Consider the following 19,023-nt stretch of genomic DNA (forward strand, 5'->3'; position numbering starts at 1 on the left):
ACCTGAGCTACAGCCACGACTTTTTGACGTGAAAGTGGGCATCGCTTTTACTCTCAACAAGCAGCGGGTGCTGCCGTGGGCACCTCGCCCGTACCAAAGCTCTCACAGGCGGAGGATAGTCCTCCCCCAGCTGCTATCAGGGCAGACGATGTTCACACCTATGCGTCCGAACTGCAAATGAATCGCGCATGAGCGAAGCCGCTGCTCCCGCACTGACTGTAACGCAGTCAGTTCTTCTTTTACTGTTATGCTGTTTTGTGGATCACGAGGTTTAAAACTACTTATAAACACACACACACACACACAAAGTAACTCCACCAGAGTGCCTATTTCGGGTCTTTTTTGCCGGTCCAAGACCGGATAAAGGAGCAGGGTTGGAATTCTGACTTTAAAAAAAACAATAATTGCTAAAATAAATTTAATTTGTAGTTCTAAATAAATTCTAAATGCATTTAGGACGTTTTTTACTCACTTTATGTCTCTTCCACAATGTTATTTCTCTCTCCAGCAACGTAGGTTACAATTACATTAGCATGACCAATTATGCAAATTAGGCGATGATGTCATTTAGCGACTTCTGGCGACTTTTAGGACAGCCAATAGCGATTTTCCTTACTGAGGAGTTGGCAACACTGGGTGTAACAATTAAGTTTAACATCCAGGCATCCATGAAAACAGGATTTATTACATTTAGCGGAGTTAGAAGTTAGCAGGAAGTTAGCTTGTTAGCTTCCACCTAAGCATGATATAGCATGTTCTGACTGAGAGATTTCTGAAAAAATTCAAACGTACAGCTCTGCTATCACTTCCAACATAAATGAAGACAGAAAACTAAACAGCAGTGACGTTTGTAGGGTTACTGAAGTTGGGCTAGCTGCTATATAATGATGTGCTACGTGATCGCTAGCGACACAGCTATGTTAGCATAATATAAACAGGAGCTGTGTCCCAAAACGATGGCTGCATCCTCCGGAGGCCGCATTTGAAGGCCGATTACGTCACAGCCAGGCGACGAAGGCTGTCCCAATTCGTCGACTCCTTCAAATGCGGCCAACAAATGCGTCCTTCATTTCCCCGAATTTGAAGGGTGGGTCAGGTGTGTCCTTCGTGGCCCACCATATCCCAGAATTCATAGTGCGGCCCAGCCAAATTTCAGCTGCCAACAATGGCGGCCGCTACTAAGTTTTAAAATTAGTCTTATTAATCTTTCTGGGTCACAAAATAAACTTTTAACATATTTTCAGGTGAGAAAGTAGCTGTGTAAACTTCAAATATCTGCTTGGTTTATCAAGACATCACATATTTGCAAAAGTGCGCCGACGTTTTCGGCGACGTCTGTTACCCACCCGCTCGATAGCAAGCCGGGGGGTTCAGTGGTCACTCGAGCCGGCGAGAGCAGCGGAATCGCGGCTTCATCGTTTTCAGACCCCCGCTCTTTCGCTACTCAGGTTAAACATGAGTAGTCACTCGGATAACTTCAAAATGTAATTGTTTGGCTTTTTTCTGTGTTTTATTTGTTCCGGAGTAAATCGGTTTGGCTGAGATCAAAGTTATTAGATTAAATAAAACTTTATTAATCCATCGGGTGGGTTCCTCCGGGATTTTCACACAGCTGAATAAATGTCAAACAGAAAACTGATTAAACAGAAGTGTGAGACGGTCGAGAATTTACGCCAGTGTCCTGTTATATTTTAGATAGCAAGGAGCAGACGGCCGAGTTTATTAAACTCCACCGACACAGCGGTGACGCAAATCTGAAGGCTAGACCGTCCCATTTCACAGCCTCGCACTTCCGACCTTCTCGGTCTTCGGAGGACCCAGCCTTTGCGGTCTACGTGGGCCGGGTCCTTCGAAGACCGAGAAGGATGCAGCCGACGTTTTGGGACACAGCTACAGTAAAGCTGGAGGATGAACGCTAACTTTTTTCCACTCAATAAAAGTTAACATGAGGGTTCCCGATGGTTAGGGACAAATGCGATCGCATGGCAGGATGCTGTAAACGGACCAAACTTCAGTCTGGAGAACAACTGAGATAATCCATCCACAATACCAGGTTAGTCATTAATATACTGCAACAACATGGGAATAGAGCAGCTGTGATAGAATACAGCATTAATGAATCAATGATACAGAAGTGGAGGAAGCAAGAAGAATGAGTTGAATAAAGTTTGATTTATCTGACTGCTTTGCTTCGCTTAATATGCCTTATAATCCCGTGCACCTTATGCTCCAAAAAATACACATTTGACTTTTTTATTTGGCACACTGCAGTTTAATGTTGCAAAGCACCTCTTTTTAACTTTAGTGGATATTATACATGGTTATGCTCAGGATATGTCATTTGGTTAAATTTTCAGCAAGGGATTTGCATTTGCACTGTTAAATTTTTATATAGCTTTAATGCACATTAAAAACAGCTGCTTGTTTAAGTGAAAATACATGGATGGACTTTTTTGGGGTTTTTTGGAGTTATACTTTGTATTTTGTCTTTTGTCTCGCATCAATTATATCGTCAGTTATATCGCTATCGCAAATTTTCAAATATATATCGTGATAAATATTTTTGGCCATATCGCCCTGCTCTAGTGTCTACCTCAGGGTGAGAGATGGAAGAGATGGAAGACAGGATAAAAACATGCTGTGGAAGAAAGACAGAGATTAATAAGAAGTGTGATTCAGTGCAGAGAGGTCTGTTAACACATAGTGAGTGAAGATGTGTGGCAGCATCCGGTACCAGTGAGCTTGCATTGAAACAGCAGGTCAGACAAGGAGTTATCACAGTCAGTGCTAATGACCCCAAGTTTGCAGTTGAAATGAGATAGAAGAGTTCCATACAGATCAGATAACACCTACAGTTGGTAAAGGAACAACGTCACCTGAGAAAATCATGGAGGAGAGCTGAGTCCAAGGAGAAGGCTGGAGGAGCTGCTGGTGTGATCGATCTGTGCTTCTTGTCAGGGAAAGTCAAGGTTTGGTCTTACCAGTTTATCTCATATCATCGCCTCATATAGCCACTGAAGCTGTGTGACATCACCATGACATTAGTCCTGAAGCCACCACGTCAGCAGACCGAGGCATTCAAAATGCCAGCGTACAGGTCCGTACAGGATGGAGGTGGAATGCAGCCCAAGCAATAGACCGCAGAGAGGCTGAGACACCAAGAGATGGTGGGTTTCACTCAACCTGGCAGAGCTGGCTAAAGATGGGGGGAAACTATAAATATGGCCCAAAGCCACCAAGAAGGAGATCTCATCATCTCTGAAGTAAATGGAAATTAATGCGGTGAGCCACCATCAACAAGGCAAGGCTGGACTTCCTCATCAGGGCCACTTACGACACACTCCCCAGCCACAGCAATCTTCACCTCTGTTAGGCCACAGAAGAACAGGGTCCTGTGAAGCTATCTGAGCTGCTGGAGACGTACTGACTGGAGGTAAATGGCACCAGTCCACCATTGTCCCAAAGGTGCATCCAGTTCATCAGACAAGAGAGCGAAGGACAGCACTGCTTTATCCTCAGTTACTTTGACACAAAGGCATCTGCTGTGATGCTTACACCTTAGACCACGCCCCACCACACTGGCTCCACCTCATGCCAACGTCCGGATCATACGGTGGTGTAAGACTGGTATCATACAGGGATTCTGCTTGGTCCAGAATAACCAGCTGACCCATCATGCATCGCTCTGATCCATGCAGTCTGAAAGTGGCATGGTTGTTAGAAATACTGTCTGGAACAGAATCTCTTGATCTGTTGGGATTTTCCCGCACGTCTGTCTCTAGGTTCACAGAGAAGCTCTGAAAAAGAGAAAATATCCAGTAAGCAGCAATTATCTGGGAGAAATGCCTTGTATATGTCACAGATGAAGGGGCAGACAGACTTGAGTTGATAGGAAGGAAGCAGTAACTTCTGCATACCTTCTTACAGCAAAGGTATGCAGAAGAGCACCTCTGAATGCACGACACATCAAACCTCAAAGGAGATGGGCTGCAGCCGCAGAAAACCGCACCTGGTGCCCCTCAGGTGCTACAACAGGAAACTGAGGCTACAGTTCCCACAGACTCACCAAAACTGGACCACAGAAGACAGAAAAAATGTTTCCTGGTCTGATGTGTAAGAAATGTGTTTTTTTCTTTTTAACATTAATTGCAATGTATGCTCATAATAGAGTTGATACCAGCATTAACCCCACAGTGTGAAGGGCTAACCAAGAGGCACAGCCAGAGTGGAGTGTACAAGTTAAAATACTACATGCTTACAGAACACAGTTTGAGATAGGACAGGCTGCTTGGCCTTGGGTGGATGATAACGGGGTGCTCTGGTCAACAAGACGTAGAGACCTCATTGTGTCGGTTAAAGCTGACATCAGCATGAAAATAAAACATCCCTGGTAACAACTGTAAGGTAGGAGAGGTTTTCTCACACAGGACAAGATCCCTGACGGGAGGTTAATGACCGTTACGGTGCAGAAGGACCCCAAGGAGAACAAATCAGGGAGTCTAAACCACGACATCTCCCCATCAGTAGCCAATCACGGTTATTTCCTGTTTTTATGAGTCTAATATATTCTTTAAATTATGTACTGCCCTTCTCCGTGTGCAGACTGCCTGACACAGAGAAGCTGTGCAAGCCAAATCTGCCTGATAATAAAATAGTGTGAACTGCTAGACTGTCTCCTCTCAGCAAAGAAAGAACTCCACAACAGTCAGATTGTTGGGTGAGAATTTGAAGACTAATGAAGAAAAATGAAACCTAACGATACAACTCAAACCGTCTGTGTGGGACCAGCGAGGTTACTGAAGACAGAGCAGCCAACCTGATCAGAGGAGCCAAAGGTAAGAGAGAAACAACCCACTTCAGAATTAATCCACAGCAGCAGGAAGCTGTAACGAGTCTCCTCCTTTTGGCCATAGTTGGGTTTACAGTAACTGCTAGGCAGCAAACGGAGCCTTCTTTATCTTCATGCATGCTCAAACATCCAGGAAAGTAAATCTCCAAAAGTTGATTCTGTTCATCTGGACGTAGCGTTTTGTGGGAGAAACGTTTCGTCACTCATCCAGGTGACTTCTTCAGTCTCAGCTGCAGGTTTCCAATCTTATAAACAGGACATTTGCATAATGACTGAAACCAGCCCACTGAAGGAACAATGGGCTGGGAGGTCAGTTCCTTAATCTTAATTATGCAAATTCTCATGACCATCGATCAACAACCACTGTTTATAAGATTGGGGAAACCTGCAGTCAGCTGAGACTGAAGAAGTCACCTGGAGGAGTGACGAAACGTTTCTCCCACAAAACGCTACGTCCAAATGAACAGAATCAACTTTTGGGGAGCCTTCTTTAGGAAACCTTCAGGTATCCTCATTGGACCTGCAAACATATGTGAGTCATGGTCCTGCTTTCCTGTTGTATCAAACTGATTTCACATCTGTAACTAGCAGCAGATGGTTTTTAAAATCAAGGAAGTCAGCTAAACGTCCTCAGCAGAGAGAGAGGAAGCTGTTTAAAGTGCAGAGCATAAAGTACTCTCTGAATCTGGTACTCGATGACCCTTTGATGGGTAGGAAGGGCTCAGACAGTGGGAAGTCTCCATGTCCTCCAATCAGACGTCATTTCTTATTCAGCAGCTATTTTGCATGTCCCACTTCCTCTGCAAAAACAGCTAAAGCACATGGGCTGCACGCGGTCACAGGGCACCGATAGTGCAGATATTAGCTGGTGTCTGTAGCAGGGCTTTAAATCGGTATCTTTAGAGCTTTGTTGTGATTTATTTTGAAACGATGAGTCAGCGCTGATGCCACGGGGGAATGCCAGAGTCAGAACAGAAAGTATTTCTTGATCTGCACATGACTTTAGCCTCGTTTCTCGTGTTGGTGTTCACTAACATCGATTTTGCTCGCTGGTCTCCGATAAAATGCTCCCCAAAGTGATTTCTGTGTTTGGATTATTTTCCAGTCTCGTGGTTGGTAAGCTACTCCAGTTCAAATGAGTGTGTGTGTGTGTGTGTGTGTGTGTGTGTGTGTGTGTGTGTGTTGGTGGTAATACACCGAAGCTATCTAGCATCTTTAGCATTTGGCCTATCTGGAGCTAAACTTAGTCTACAGATGTGAGTGTTTGGTGTTGGAGTGTCGCAGCATTTGAGAAATCATTCACCTTTAACAGTTTTCTTTCTTCTTTTTAATCTCAGCGGGCGATGCGACTCTCGTGCGTGATGTTAACACTACCATCTCTGATTCGGCAGTCCTCGAATGCAGCATACAGGATAGAGCTATCACGGACTGGAGGAGTCTTCGATTTTATTGGCAAGACGATAGAAATGTGGTTTTGTACTCCTATAATAACGGAAGAAAGGTGGCGGAGCATGTAAATGAGCTCTATCAACACAGAGTCACAGACTTCCCTCAGGACATAGTCAGAGGGAATATCACCATCGTGCTCAAAAACCTGACTCTTGATGATAATGGAAGAACGTACTCATCATTTGCAGCAGTGCTGGACGACAGCGGGACGAGGCGATACCACCTGGAACACACACAAATCTGTGAAATGACTTTACATGTAGGCGGTGAGAAAGGTTTCTGTTTTCCTCACAAGAATAGGAAAGGCACCTTAGACCGGCACACACCGGGCTGGCTAGTAACACGTGACATCATCAGCACAGATTATATTTAATCATTAACAGTTTAGCTTTTAGAAGCTGGCCATGATGAGCTCATGCTGCAGCAAACACTGGGCTGCACGAACTGCAGACTGTGGGATGGTCAGACCTGAGCATGCTGAATAACTTTTAATTCACAGAGCTGCCTAGCAACAGATGACATCATCAGAGGTCAAACAAAAGCAGCTACAGTCAGCACAGATTATATTTAGACAAAATCTGCAGTGATTATGATTTATGCAGAACGTGGAGTTTCCTTTTTGAGGTTTTGCTGTCAGTGATTCAATTTTATTTTATTTATACAGAACCAAATCACAACAACAAGGCCTTTATATGTATGTATGTAAAGACTCAACAATAGTACAGTAACAACACTAACAGTTTTATTTAATGTCTTTACCCCCTCAGCCATGAAAGGCTGATGAGGTGTTGAGAGTCACCATCATTGATATTCTGGTTTTACAGTGTCCTGTTCTCAGAGGATCAAAAGTTGTTGACATATTTGCATTAAATTTTATTATAATTATTATTTTACCTGATGTGACAAAAGCATTTCCCAATATGAGATTAAAAATGTCTTAAAATAGGAAAAACTCTTTGTTTGCTTTGTAATCCAACAGATTACAAACAAATCACTGCAAAATACAAAAACAAACAAAAATAACACCAACTAGCTTAGCTCAGCTTAGCTAACATGCTGTCATGGCTAGCACGCTCATGTTGTTAGCAACCCCAGGACAGCTGTTTCCAGCATGTATGCTAACTGGATGTAGCTTCATATTTAGTGCACAGATACAGGAATGCTTTTAATTTTCCTGTTTAATGCCCACTACAAAATCAAATAAGCATTCTCGTCCAAAATGTCTGTTTCGTGATAAGTGGAGGTGATCTTTGTTCTCCTCTGTCCTCAGTGCCTTACCAGGAGCCCAGGCTGGATGTTAATACAGAGGCTATGTCTGCAGTGTGCAGTCTGCAAGGAGGATTTCCTGCCCCTGACATACAGTGGGTCCTCCTCCATAACAGCTCCCATCAGTCAGTGGAGTCCAGGAACGTCAACACTGAAACGAAGCAGAACGTCCACGATCACCTGTACAGCTCCCGCAGCACTCTGGACATCCCTGCAGGTCGTCTCGAGGCCATGATCTGTCTCAGCCACAACCCGACCCTGAACAGGACTGTGACGGTCACCCACAACTTCAACACAGGTACGCCCCACATCGTCCAGTAGGCCAAGAGAAGGTAAACTACAACAGCGCGAAGGGGAGAGCTCAAATAAGATGAAAGTGACACCAACTAAAAGTCAAAGAGTCGGTTACTGAATATACGTCACGTATAATGAAGTGTTTTTAAAATATATGTGAGACATATTTTTAAGATGTGTTACCTTGACCTTAAAATCTCAGGTGATGGAACCAAAAATGCCTGAGCGTATCATCATGTTATTACTGTTATTACTACTACTGATTTATATTTACAATAATTTATGGTTATTATGCTAGCGCCGATGAGTGTATGAATTATGAGAGCTGACAGGAAATATGCTGATTAACTTTTTTATTTAAAAAAAAAGAAAGTTTTACTTTATTTTCCTCCAATCTTAGACCATCACTATTTTAGTTAGGACATGAGGAGCTCATTTGCAGCAAACCAACAATCACTGGGTGCAAAAGCTACAGTGATGTCCACCTGTCAGTCATCAGGCAGTCAGACCTGAAGACGCTGAGTAATTGTGGAAGTTTCAGAGCTCTCGAGCAGCTGTTCAGCTCAGAGGAATGAAATAAATCCTCGGACGTCTGCAGAGAAACATCTGTGCTGGTTTATCATGCATGCGGGTCCTCCTGTGTCCCTGCAGGCCTCCCTACATAACCTGCTCTGTGTTCCATTCTTACAAAACTAAAAACAGCTAAAACACTCAAATTTTAATTACAAAACCATGAAAGAGTCCCTCAGTAGTCAGTCAAGCTTTGCAGAAGCAGTGTCGCTTTTTGCCATTTGATTATATTCTTTTTGTATCTGTATCGATCATTCATGTCTTATTTCAGACTGACGCAGGCGACACAACCATGAAACATGTTTCTGCAGAAGTTTCAAGTCAAAGTTCAATCTGAGTCAGAGTTCACCTTACACTGAGCGTCCCTCTGAGTCAGAGAAGCATTTACTCAGTCCTGTAATTCTGGCCGATCGTTGGGGGAACTCAGAAACTTGCCCTAGGATGCTCTGGTATGAGGCTGACTGTTGGTGTGTCTCGGTCTTCAGCAGGTGCAGCAGCGAGGAGCTCACCTGCAGCCCTAACTGTATATCTGATAGCAGCTGCTGTGGTTCTTCTAACAGCCGTGCAGTGAGTGAAGGTGAGCATGAACTATTTACTGACTTTTTAGTATCTAACATGTAAAAGAGGTTAGAGCATGTAGAGGATGTAAAATGCAGACACACACAGATGTGTGGTTTTCCCATGATGCATGTGTAACATGACTGAAGGAAACAGCTGATGTGCTTACAGCTGCAATCATCTGTGTGTTTCAGCCACCTGAGGTAGAGCGATGCAGCGTTTCGGTGGTGGAGGGGTGAAACAGTGTGCCATGGAGACACTTCAGCGTGTTGTATGTTGCACCGTACCTTTGCGTGATATTGACAGTGCGCACCCTCTGATTCTGGGTTTCATGGGTCCTGCTGGGTGGCACTAAACTGGTGCTTAAAACAAAACTTGAAGCTATATCTGCTCACACTGGAGTATTAAACGCACCACAGTGTGAAACACAGCAGTTACTGGACCATCAAACATGGTGTCATGCTGGATGCCTGTTTAACTGAATGTCTATGTTATATAATGTCCACGTGCTGTTGTGTCTTTAGAAGTGTTATTTAAAATAAATCAAAGTGTTATTTAGATGAAAATGAGCCTGTGTGTGTGAATCTGGCACATCTACATGATGTGGTGCAGTGTTTGTCTTAATGTGTCTTTTTAAATAAAACACATAAAAGTAAAGACGGGTTCTACTGAAAAATGCTAAAAATATTCCTGCTGCAGCTGCTGAGCTCATTTCAAACAGTTTGAACTTTCAATTTTTTATATCTAAAATATAATCTGATATAATCACACACACACACATTCACACATCTGTGTGTATTATTAACCTAAATAAGATGTGTGCAGTATGAGTGATAAATATTCTGGAAACATGACTTTGTGTCCACCACCAGGCCCGTGTTAAACACAGTTTACAGCGTTATATGAAAAAACAGTTTAATACAGCGAGAGACACGAGCAAGCACAGCGAACCAAAGTGAACCAACCAAACAATTAATCCTCCTGACAACTTTGTTGGCTTTGCTGCCAGGGGTAGCTACTATATCTGTTAAGGAAGGGTTTATCCCAACTCTGGGCAGCGGAGACGGGCAGACAGGCTCCCAGGTGCATCTCAGCAGGGCCACGTTTATTTAACCCTGTGTTTGGACTTGTCACTGTTGGCCATAACACAATCAAAGGTTACTTATTGATCCTAATCACTACATTTCAGACAGTACTGATCACTAATGTCACAAACTTCATTAATATAATTGTGGATCATGTTTGACTTAAATATTTGGGTCTTGTGATTTTAAACATGCAGGTTAAATGCTGATCACAGTGATTCCATTATATAAACACTCCAGTGCAGGTATATATATATATATGTGTATATATATAGTGTATACGAGTATATATGATTACACAGTATATATGTGAGTATAGGTCCAGTGTACTCAGTATAAATATGATTTTGTGTGACAGAGACATGGAGCCAGGATGTGAGGACGTCTGCCTGTAAATAAAAACCAGTTCATCTGAGTTCTGCTCCCAGCTCTAACATGTACATAACAAATACACAGTACATATAGTTACAGTTACAGAAGTTACATATTATATATAAACATACCTGTCCTCTGGTTTATTATATAATCACATGGAGGCAAGGACTTCACAGCAGAAGCATTACTCACAGCCTATCATAAGACTGTGTTGTACATTGTTATACAGAGTGTGTTTTTTATTTTTATTAATAAAAAACATCAAGAAGTCACAAACAAAAAGGAGACCAGACCACGGGACATGTTTAAACAAGGAAGGTTTATTCATCTAGATTATTTACATCAAAACAGACAGAACGTCATGTTTTCACCCAAAACAACCGATCAAAGCGTCACATCAGCCCGACATCAGACAGAAGCTCTGCAGAGCAGCCAGTCATAACAAAGCAGTTCATTATAAGCTGTAGATTCAAACTGCTCTTCATATTTTTGTCCAGCAGAGGTCAGCAAAGAGGACTGTGTTGGAAAGCTTTGAGTAATGCACCATTTTCCAATAAAAGCTTCACAAAACATCACTACGTAAAACTAACACACAGAACAGAGGGAAGCCCAAACACGAGACCTGAGTGAGGACAGAGGAAAACTGAGACAATATAAGGACACAAGGGTGATTAGGGAGGGTGGAAGGGATCAAACATGAAAGCACAATACAGACGGGAGGAAACACGAGGAGGGGCAGTGTAAACAGGAAAGGGAGACGAGACTCAAGGATGCGACACAGGACAGGAAAGAGAATGACACAGGCAAACCTGGGCTGGGAGTATAATGAACCTAGAAGGAAAAAACACAACTAAACTAAAAACTACATACAAAAACTAAACCATTACAACACAAAGACATCAGAAACACCATAAAGTCAACATGCAGGGTCACATGACCCAGAACCATGACAGCCTGATTCTTAAACCAGGCAAAGATCCTGCACCCCTACCCAGCTACCGCCCAGTCTCACTCATTAATGTCGAGCAAACATTAGAAAAAAAACACTCCAGTTATAACTTATGCTGATCAGTCAGGTTTGCTGATTACTACTTTTCCTTGGAGCTCACCTGGTTTGTAGCTCTGACAGTGCTCATCTTGGTCCTCGTTGCACAGAAGAGCAAAATGTTAAAATGTTGCCAAAGCCGCACAAACATGAGGCCAAATTATTGATCACTTACATGTTAAACAAGCCTGGAAAGAAAATAGGAAATAGACCTGCAAACACATCAAGCAATCACCTCTTAGGTCACCAAGCTCAGTAAAATTCTTTATTTTTTAATTTAAAAACTATACATAAAGTTTACATTAGCTTCTCATAACTGTAACATTTTATTTCTGTAGAAGCCAACAAGCTTTGCAGTGTGTAAGGTTCATGGTGAGAGATGTGATCACCTTTGTGTGCACTGTGGTTAATTTGACCTAAATACACATTTTCCATCCGGTTATTTAGCGCCACCCCTGTAGCCGTGGATACAAGTAGCACGAGTATAAAAAATGTGTCTGTCAGACGGCATCAGGTAGAACTTCATTCAGTTCAGTCGCATTTACATAATAACAAACTTACAACAGCAGTTTCTTCCAGGCGCTTTATATTATCTTGAAAACAGAAATAATGTTCTGCTGGTAAATTATTGGAGGTGTGTGATGCAGCACCACCTGTTACATGCAGCAGTGCAGACAAAGGTGTGATATCCGTGCAGAAACTTATGACCACAAAGTTTCTGTTGTGGGAGGCTGGTTATAAAAAGAGGCGTGTAGAGTGGGGGGGTCACTGCAAGCCTGGAGCTTCTGTCCCACCATGATCTGCTGCATCCTTTACGTCTTTCTGCAAATCTCCCTCACAGGTAAGAAGACTGATCCACTTGTTTAAAGGTCAAAATGAAGAATTTGAATCAATTTTCTGTGATCGCTGTTTTGATTTGACCTTCGTTCTCCTGTAAGGGGCTGCTGAGAGCAGCATAGTCGGTGGCAGGGAGGCAAAGCCCCACTCCAGACCGTACATGGTGTCAGTCCAGTATGGAGGAGAACATTCATGTGGAGGGATCCTTATTCAGAGGGACTTTGTTCTGACTGCAGCTCACTGCAAGTACGCTTTTTATATGGTCATGAGAATCCAGACAGGACAAGCACGTAACGTTATTAAAAAAGTCAAAGGATGTTATTTTAGCTGCTGATTCCTGTTCTATCAGCAGTCACTATGATAAAACTGTATCACAGCTAAACTGTTATACTGATAACATACCATAAAGTTACATATACATGAGTGGAAGCACAGCATGATGGGCGACCACACAGTTTTCCTGCGAGTCATTTTTCTAATGGTGTTGGAGCGCTGTAACACACTGATAAGACTGTATGGACCTTCATTTGTGTTGATATTGTGATTCACATCATCTTCAAACATATCTGTCCTTTAACATCTATTCAGTTTTACTTCTTTCCCTTTTTGAACATTGTGTTTCTTGTTGTTCAGAAATGAGACCCGGGGTTCTTGCAGCGTGGTGCTCGGAGCACACGACATCAGCAAGAAAGAGAGAACTCAGCAACGCATCCAAGTAGCCGAGTACTACCCTCATCCAGGATTCACTGGACGATACGAATATGACATCATGTTACTGAAGGTAAAACTAAGAGTGTTTAAAGCTTCATAACAAAATGAATATTTAAGTAAGCACATCAGTCTCACTGTGAAGCACTGTTGGCTGTGTATTTGTCACGTCTGCATCATGCAGTGAGGATGGGAGTTATTATTTTAACCTAAAATCAGGAAGTAACTGCTCTCTCAAACACACTCTGTTCACAGTTAAAAAAGAAAGCCAGACTCAGTAAGAACGTGAAGACCATCGGCCTGCCTGAAGGAAACGGGAAAACATCAGCTAACATGGAATGTGCTGTGGCAGGCTGGGGATGGACTACAGCTCATGATTGTCCCTCTAATGTGTTAAAGGAAGCCACAGAGAACATAGAGTCCACTTCTAACTGTGAAAACATTTGGCAACAATATTTTAATTCTGATCACATGATTTGCACCAACTTTACCAAAAAGAGTGGAGGAGTCTGCCGGGTATGTCACATCTGAAGCAGACTAACTACTGAACGTTTAGTGATGAATAATAAGAGTTACTGACTGAGTGAAGTTTTTCTGTTGCCTGTTTTGTAGGGAGACTCCGGTGGACCACTTATCTGCAAGAAGAAGCTTCAAGGTATAACAGCTTACACCTCATCAGAGGACTGTAGTGATGTCAGGTACCCCCACGTGTTCACTAAAGTCAGTTTCTTCATCCCCTGGATCAAGGAAACAATGAAAAAATAAAGGAATGTGCACCAAGAGTGTTTTTTTCAGGCATTAGAGTTTTAACGTGGTTAATGTGAAACGTCTGTATGTTTGAAGAAAGAAAAAAGAAGAAGTTTCCTGAATGACCGAGAGAAGTGAAACTGAGCAAATGTTGTGTTGGTAAAACAAACAAATCATTTCTGTGTGCTTTAATATGAACTGTAGTTTTGTTTCACAGCTGAACTGAGGTGAATTAAACTCGGTTCGCTTGTTAGTGACTGAAAAATAAAGCTTGAAACATTTTTGGCCTCTCAGAATCTCTTTTTTAAAATTGTTTTTGAAAATAAAATAACTTCAACATTTTTCTTGTCACGGCGCTTTTTCCCTTTGCTCTGCTCAACACACTTCAGATTGGGAGCGTGCATGTGCGTCTTTGTGTCGTTTATGTGTGTGTGCACGACCGGGCCTGGTTCTGAGGCTGGCTGAGCTGGGGCCCGGTGGGGCGTGTCCTGTGGGGCGGGGCCCTGGAGGCTGAATCAATGACAGCATTGATCTTCCCACAGATTATCAAAGAAGCATTAAGTGTTCATATGCACTGATTGAAAGGAAACATGGGACTGTCCTTTTATTTTCAGTTCACGTCTGCTGTATGATAAATGTGCACTGAGGATTGCACTGTTCAAGCTGGATGGATAAAGTGCAGGATTACAATCGCTCCAAAAACAGCAGGTAATTATATTTATTAAGTCTAAAGGCTGCATGGACCTTGGTGAGGGACACAAAAAGCAGATTTGGGATCAGACATGCCAGATCCATCTGATGCTCTTCAAGAAATAAAATAAGAGCTGTTTAGTAAACTGGCAATGAAAGAGAAGAAACACATGTAAACTCCAAACCTTCAATTCAAATAACCTGAAGGGGAGAGAAAGGTATAGTAAACCTACAGATGTGAAGAATGCCTGATGACTAAATGAAAGGCACAATGGGGCAGACCCACAGAGGGAGAGTGGGGCAGACCCACAGAGGGAGAGTGGGGCAGACCCACAGAGGGAGAGACACACACCAGCTGTACTAGAACAGGATTCATGACCGATATAAAGAACACAGCTACACAACAGCTCATACATTGTAGGTGCTGGTTGAGTTAATGTCGAATGGCTCTCTGATAATCCTCAAGAACAAATATGTAGCAAGGCAATGAAATCAAACATATTATTATTATTATTACACACTTCCCAAAATATTTTCATTGTTAACTCTGACTGTGTGCAAGCTTACGTACAGGCCAACCTCCCTGAACCGCTAACTCTGCCTCCTCCTCCTCCATCGCCTCCGCCCTGCACCAGCTGCACCACCTTTTCTGCACCTCCTTGTGCTGTTTGGCTTCTCCATAGCCACTCCTCTCCAACTCCGGTCAGTTCGAATGGAAACATTTTTGCTAACCTCGGTTAAAAAGGTCAGGGAGGGGCGGCATTGCCAGTTCAGCCAGAGGGTGAGAGTTGAACTCCAGCTCAGAGTGGGCAGTGTGGTTTTACCTCTTATTGCATCAATGTACAGGCTAAACATGAGCCGCCATCAGCTGCTGTGTGGCTCATGTGGAAGGGCAGTGGGCTAGCCTTTTGAGAGTTGGTGGTTCGATTCTAGGACCCTGCTCCACTTTGAGCTTTTATATATACAACATCAGTTTTTCTTCAGTCACTGTGGTGAGCAGCAGTCTGCTCTCATTTAGTGTATATTCTTACTTTTCCAGACTTTCAGCTTTGAAGATTTTTCTTTTTCTTGCAGTTTTTACCAGCAGACCATCAGTGTTGGTCAAGTTACTTGAAAAAAGTAATCAGTAACTAATTACTGATTACTTCCCCCAAAAAGTAATCCTGTTACTTTACTGATTACTTATTTTCAAAAGTAATTAATTACTTAGTTACTTAGTTACTTTTTAAAAACACGATTTACAACCTGAATAGGTGATAAAGCGATAGATCTTTCAGCCCAATTCTACTTTTTCTGCATAATCCATCATACAAAATGTAATCAAATGGAAACGTCTCTTTTTAAAACTTGTTTTATTAGTTTTAATCTTTTAACTTTATGCATCAAGCAAAAACTTAATTATATGCAACATTCTCTGACTGGAAGAAATTTGTTTAACAATTAAACCTATTTTCTGCACATTCCAGCACATAAAATAAAATAGTTTTTTGTGTTTACACTCACTCTTTCAAATAGATGCAAGTAAAACACAGCAGAAAATAAATAAAATCAAAGACTAGCGGTCCTGTTGCTCTATTTTCACCTGTAAAGCAGGACTGGGGTAGGCGGAGGTTTACCCTGGTGCAGGTGTGCTGCAGCGGTCAGTGGAAGAATCCGCGAGTTTCTCTGTGAATTTCACATTACGTCGTAGCGCACTCGCTGCTTGCCTGGAAGTTTAGGGGTTTAAAAAGAAGTTTTCTTCCCACGCAGTGAACAGCGGACACTAATGTTTTTGTCACTTTTTATGGAATCAAACTCAAAGTAAGGTCAGTACTTCCACGCTTTAAACGCTGCACGCTCATACTCTCTCCGCACTGATATATTATCCATTGTTGATCTGCACACAGCTGTTGTCACGAACGTCGCACTCGCTTACGTCACTGTCATGAGACATTCTCGCAAAAAATCACGGTTTTAGTAACGCAGTAACGCAGCGTTCCTACGTGAAAGTAACGGTAATCTAATTACTGTTTTTGCAACAGTAATCCATTACATTAATCGTTACTTGAAAAAAACGCGTTACTGCCCATCTCTGCCGACCATTAAACGTGTTAAAGCCTTTGAGTTTGTCAGCGCTGAAGATGGTCAGAGGAAAAGAAGAGGAAAACCTGGGATCACACCTCGGATACGGAACAATTCAAAACTGGGAACTGAAACATGTGAAAGCAAACAGACAATAACACACAAATGAGAAACTAACAGTGTGGTTGGATAAATGAAAGAAGGTAAGGCGCTTCCAGGCTCGGACACACCAATACAAAACTAAATGAAAACAAAACTGTGACACAAACAAAATGGAAAATAGATTTTTTTAATTCAATTCAATTCAATTCAATTCAATTTTATTTATATAGCGCCAAATCACAACAAAAGTCGCCTCAAGGCGCTTTATATTGTACAGTAGATAGCACAATAATAAATACAGAGAAAAACCCAACAATCATATGACCCCCTTAAAAACAAACCCTAACCAAAAACAAAGATGTGATGAAGAGGGAAGGATGGAAGAAGGTGGACTAACAAACTGAGGGACACTGTGATTCCAGTGAGGACTGTCTGCAGTCATTCCAACAGACATTCACACCAGTCGCCTGCTGGAGGTCGTGTTGCCGGGCTCTGCAATCTCCTCCTTGATCCTGAGATTGTGCTGAGAGACGCCGTAAACCTGGAAATGACACGTGTTGATGTGTCATCCTGGAGGAGTTGGACCACCCTCTGTAGGGTCCAGGTACCCGCAGCGACACTGACCCCAGCCAAATGCAAAACTTGTGCATTTGGATCAGGTGCAGTGTTGAGGTTTGGCCTGTGGATGGCGCCACATGGACAAACATGAGCAGCCTGAGCTCCACTCAACCCACCGAGACATCCACAGCAGCTCAGAGCAGCGACCGCCCAGAGGAAGAGGAGCAGTGTCGCTACTGAAAGTGCTCATCCTCTTCCTCCCACTGATGGGTAAAGGGTCTGTCTGTCTGTCTGTGTGTCTGTGTGTGGGTGTCATGTTAGAATGCCTTTATTGTCACTATACAGTTGTACAATGAGATACAGAGCATCTCCTACTCAGTGCAAACATGCTGGGGGGGGGGGCGGCATGCAACCAACTCTCAAAAAGTTAGCCCACTGCCCTTCCACACGAGCCACACAGCAGCTGATGGCGGCTCATGTTTAGCCTGGAGCATGCATGTCCACCTGCCTCACTGAACTTTTCCTTAGAATCGAACTAATAACTATTTGCAGAAAACGCCTCCAACTTCACGGAAACCACAAATACTTGTCACAATTTTATGGCTTTTTTGTGGAAATATATAATTTTCAGGTATTTTAATGCTAAATTATTGAAAACAATATAGTTTACTAAAGAAATGACTATTACATATATCTATATATATATATATATATATATGTATATATAGAGATATACATTTGTATATATATATATATGTATATATACATATATATATATATATATACATACACATATATATATATATATATATATATATATATATCTATATATATATATATATATATATATATGTATATGTGTATATATATATAGTACATTTATAGTATACTGTAATATTAAATATTAAAATAAATTCAGCTAAATTTCCATATAGTATGTAATATTCTATCATTCCTGCATTATAACATTTTATTGTGTGTTCTCATGTTTTCATCTTGTTCTTCTCAAAGCTCTAAGATGATGCTCAAAGTCATATTTAGAGTTTAAACACATGTGACCAACCATTTTTGGTCACATCTGTTTTGGTCACATTTATAAACATAGTTCACTATATATATATTTCTGGCATCCAGCATCAGCCCTCATTATGTTCTGTATAATCATGTGCATCTCACATCACTGACATTTTTCTTTAGAAAAAACAAGCGAGCTCTGGAGAGAATACAGTGGCACAAATGTGTGTGTAAAGTTCACAGTGAGAGGTGTGATCACCTTTGTGTGCACTGTGGTTAATTTGGCCTTAACACACACTTTCCATTTGGTTATTTACCGCCAACCCAGACGGCTTCCTTTAAAGCACATGTAGTCAACAGTCAGCCAATGAGACACACCCTCAGGACCATTGTTCAGTGTCTGATTAAACCACAGAGAGGCACAAAAACACAAACAGTGTAAAATACATTGTGTTTAAATATATTTATATATAATTGAAAATATGAATCAATGATACCTGGCAACTTGAACACTTATGGCAGAACATGGCTAATGACCTCAGGTGGATTAACAACACTGCACTCCCAGACTACTGTGGCCACTGGCGATGTACGAGGTCTCGCTCAATCATCCCAATCGACTAGAGAGGCTGGTGAGCTCCTACGTGAGAAAGTGGCTTCCCAGCACGTTGGACTCTACAGCGACGGGATACTGTCATTGCCTATCCCTAGTCTGGTAGAGGAGATTACATGTGCAAAAGTGAGGGTTGAGGAGTCACTCACGGACTCCCGGGACCCTATAGTGAGAGGCACTGCTCCCACCCTAGCAACGTGGA

At 42.2% G+C, this 19,023-nt stretch overlaps 1 protein-coding gene across 4 annotated transcripts; it reads left to right on the top strand.

The window, feature by feature from the left end:
* Positions 1 to 5,647: 5,647 nt before the first annotated feature.
* Positions 5,648 to 14,064, top strand: LOC100692878 (granzyme B). 4 transcript variants are annotated; one of them, XM_025903823.1, is made up of 8 exons: positions 6,425 to 6,564; positions 7,569 to 7,862; positions 8,914 to 9,005; positions 9,181 to 12,332; positions 12,430 to 12,574; positions 12,962 to 13,109; positions 13,292 to 13,552; positions 13,649 to 14,064. In XM_025903823.1, the coding sequence occupies exons 4-8, from the start codon at positions 12,287 to 12,289 to the stop codon at positions 13,799 to 13,801; spliced, it is 753 nt and encodes a 250-aa protein (XP_025759608.1). In that variant the 5' UTR covers positions 6,425 to 6,564; positions 7,569 to 7,862; positions 8,914 to 9,005; positions 9,181 to 12,286; the 3' UTR covers positions 13,802 to 14,064. The 4 variants fall into 4 exon arrangements, with proteins under 4 accessions (XP_025759607.1, XP_019208730.1, XP_025759608.1 ...); XM_025903824.1 differs by having other exon boundaries at positions 12,430 to 12,570; XM_025903822.1 differs by lacking the exons at positions 12,430 to 12,574; positions 12,962 to 13,109; positions 13,292 to 13,552; positions 13,649 to 14,064 and adding an exon at positions 5,648 to 5,965 and having other exon boundaries at positions 6,187 to 6,564; positions 8,917 to 9,005; positions 9,181 to 12,290.
* The last annotated feature ends 4,959 nt before the right edge of the window (positions 14,065 to 19,023 follow it).

The sequence above is a fragment of the Oreochromis niloticus genome, linkage group LG16, assembly GCF_001858045.2.
Source record: "Oreochromis niloticus isolate F11D_XX linkage group LG16, O_niloticus_UMD_NMBU, whole genome shotgun sequence".
NCBI lineage: Eukaryota > Metazoa > Chordata > Actinopteri > Cichliformes > Cichlidae > Oreochromis > Oreochromis niloticus.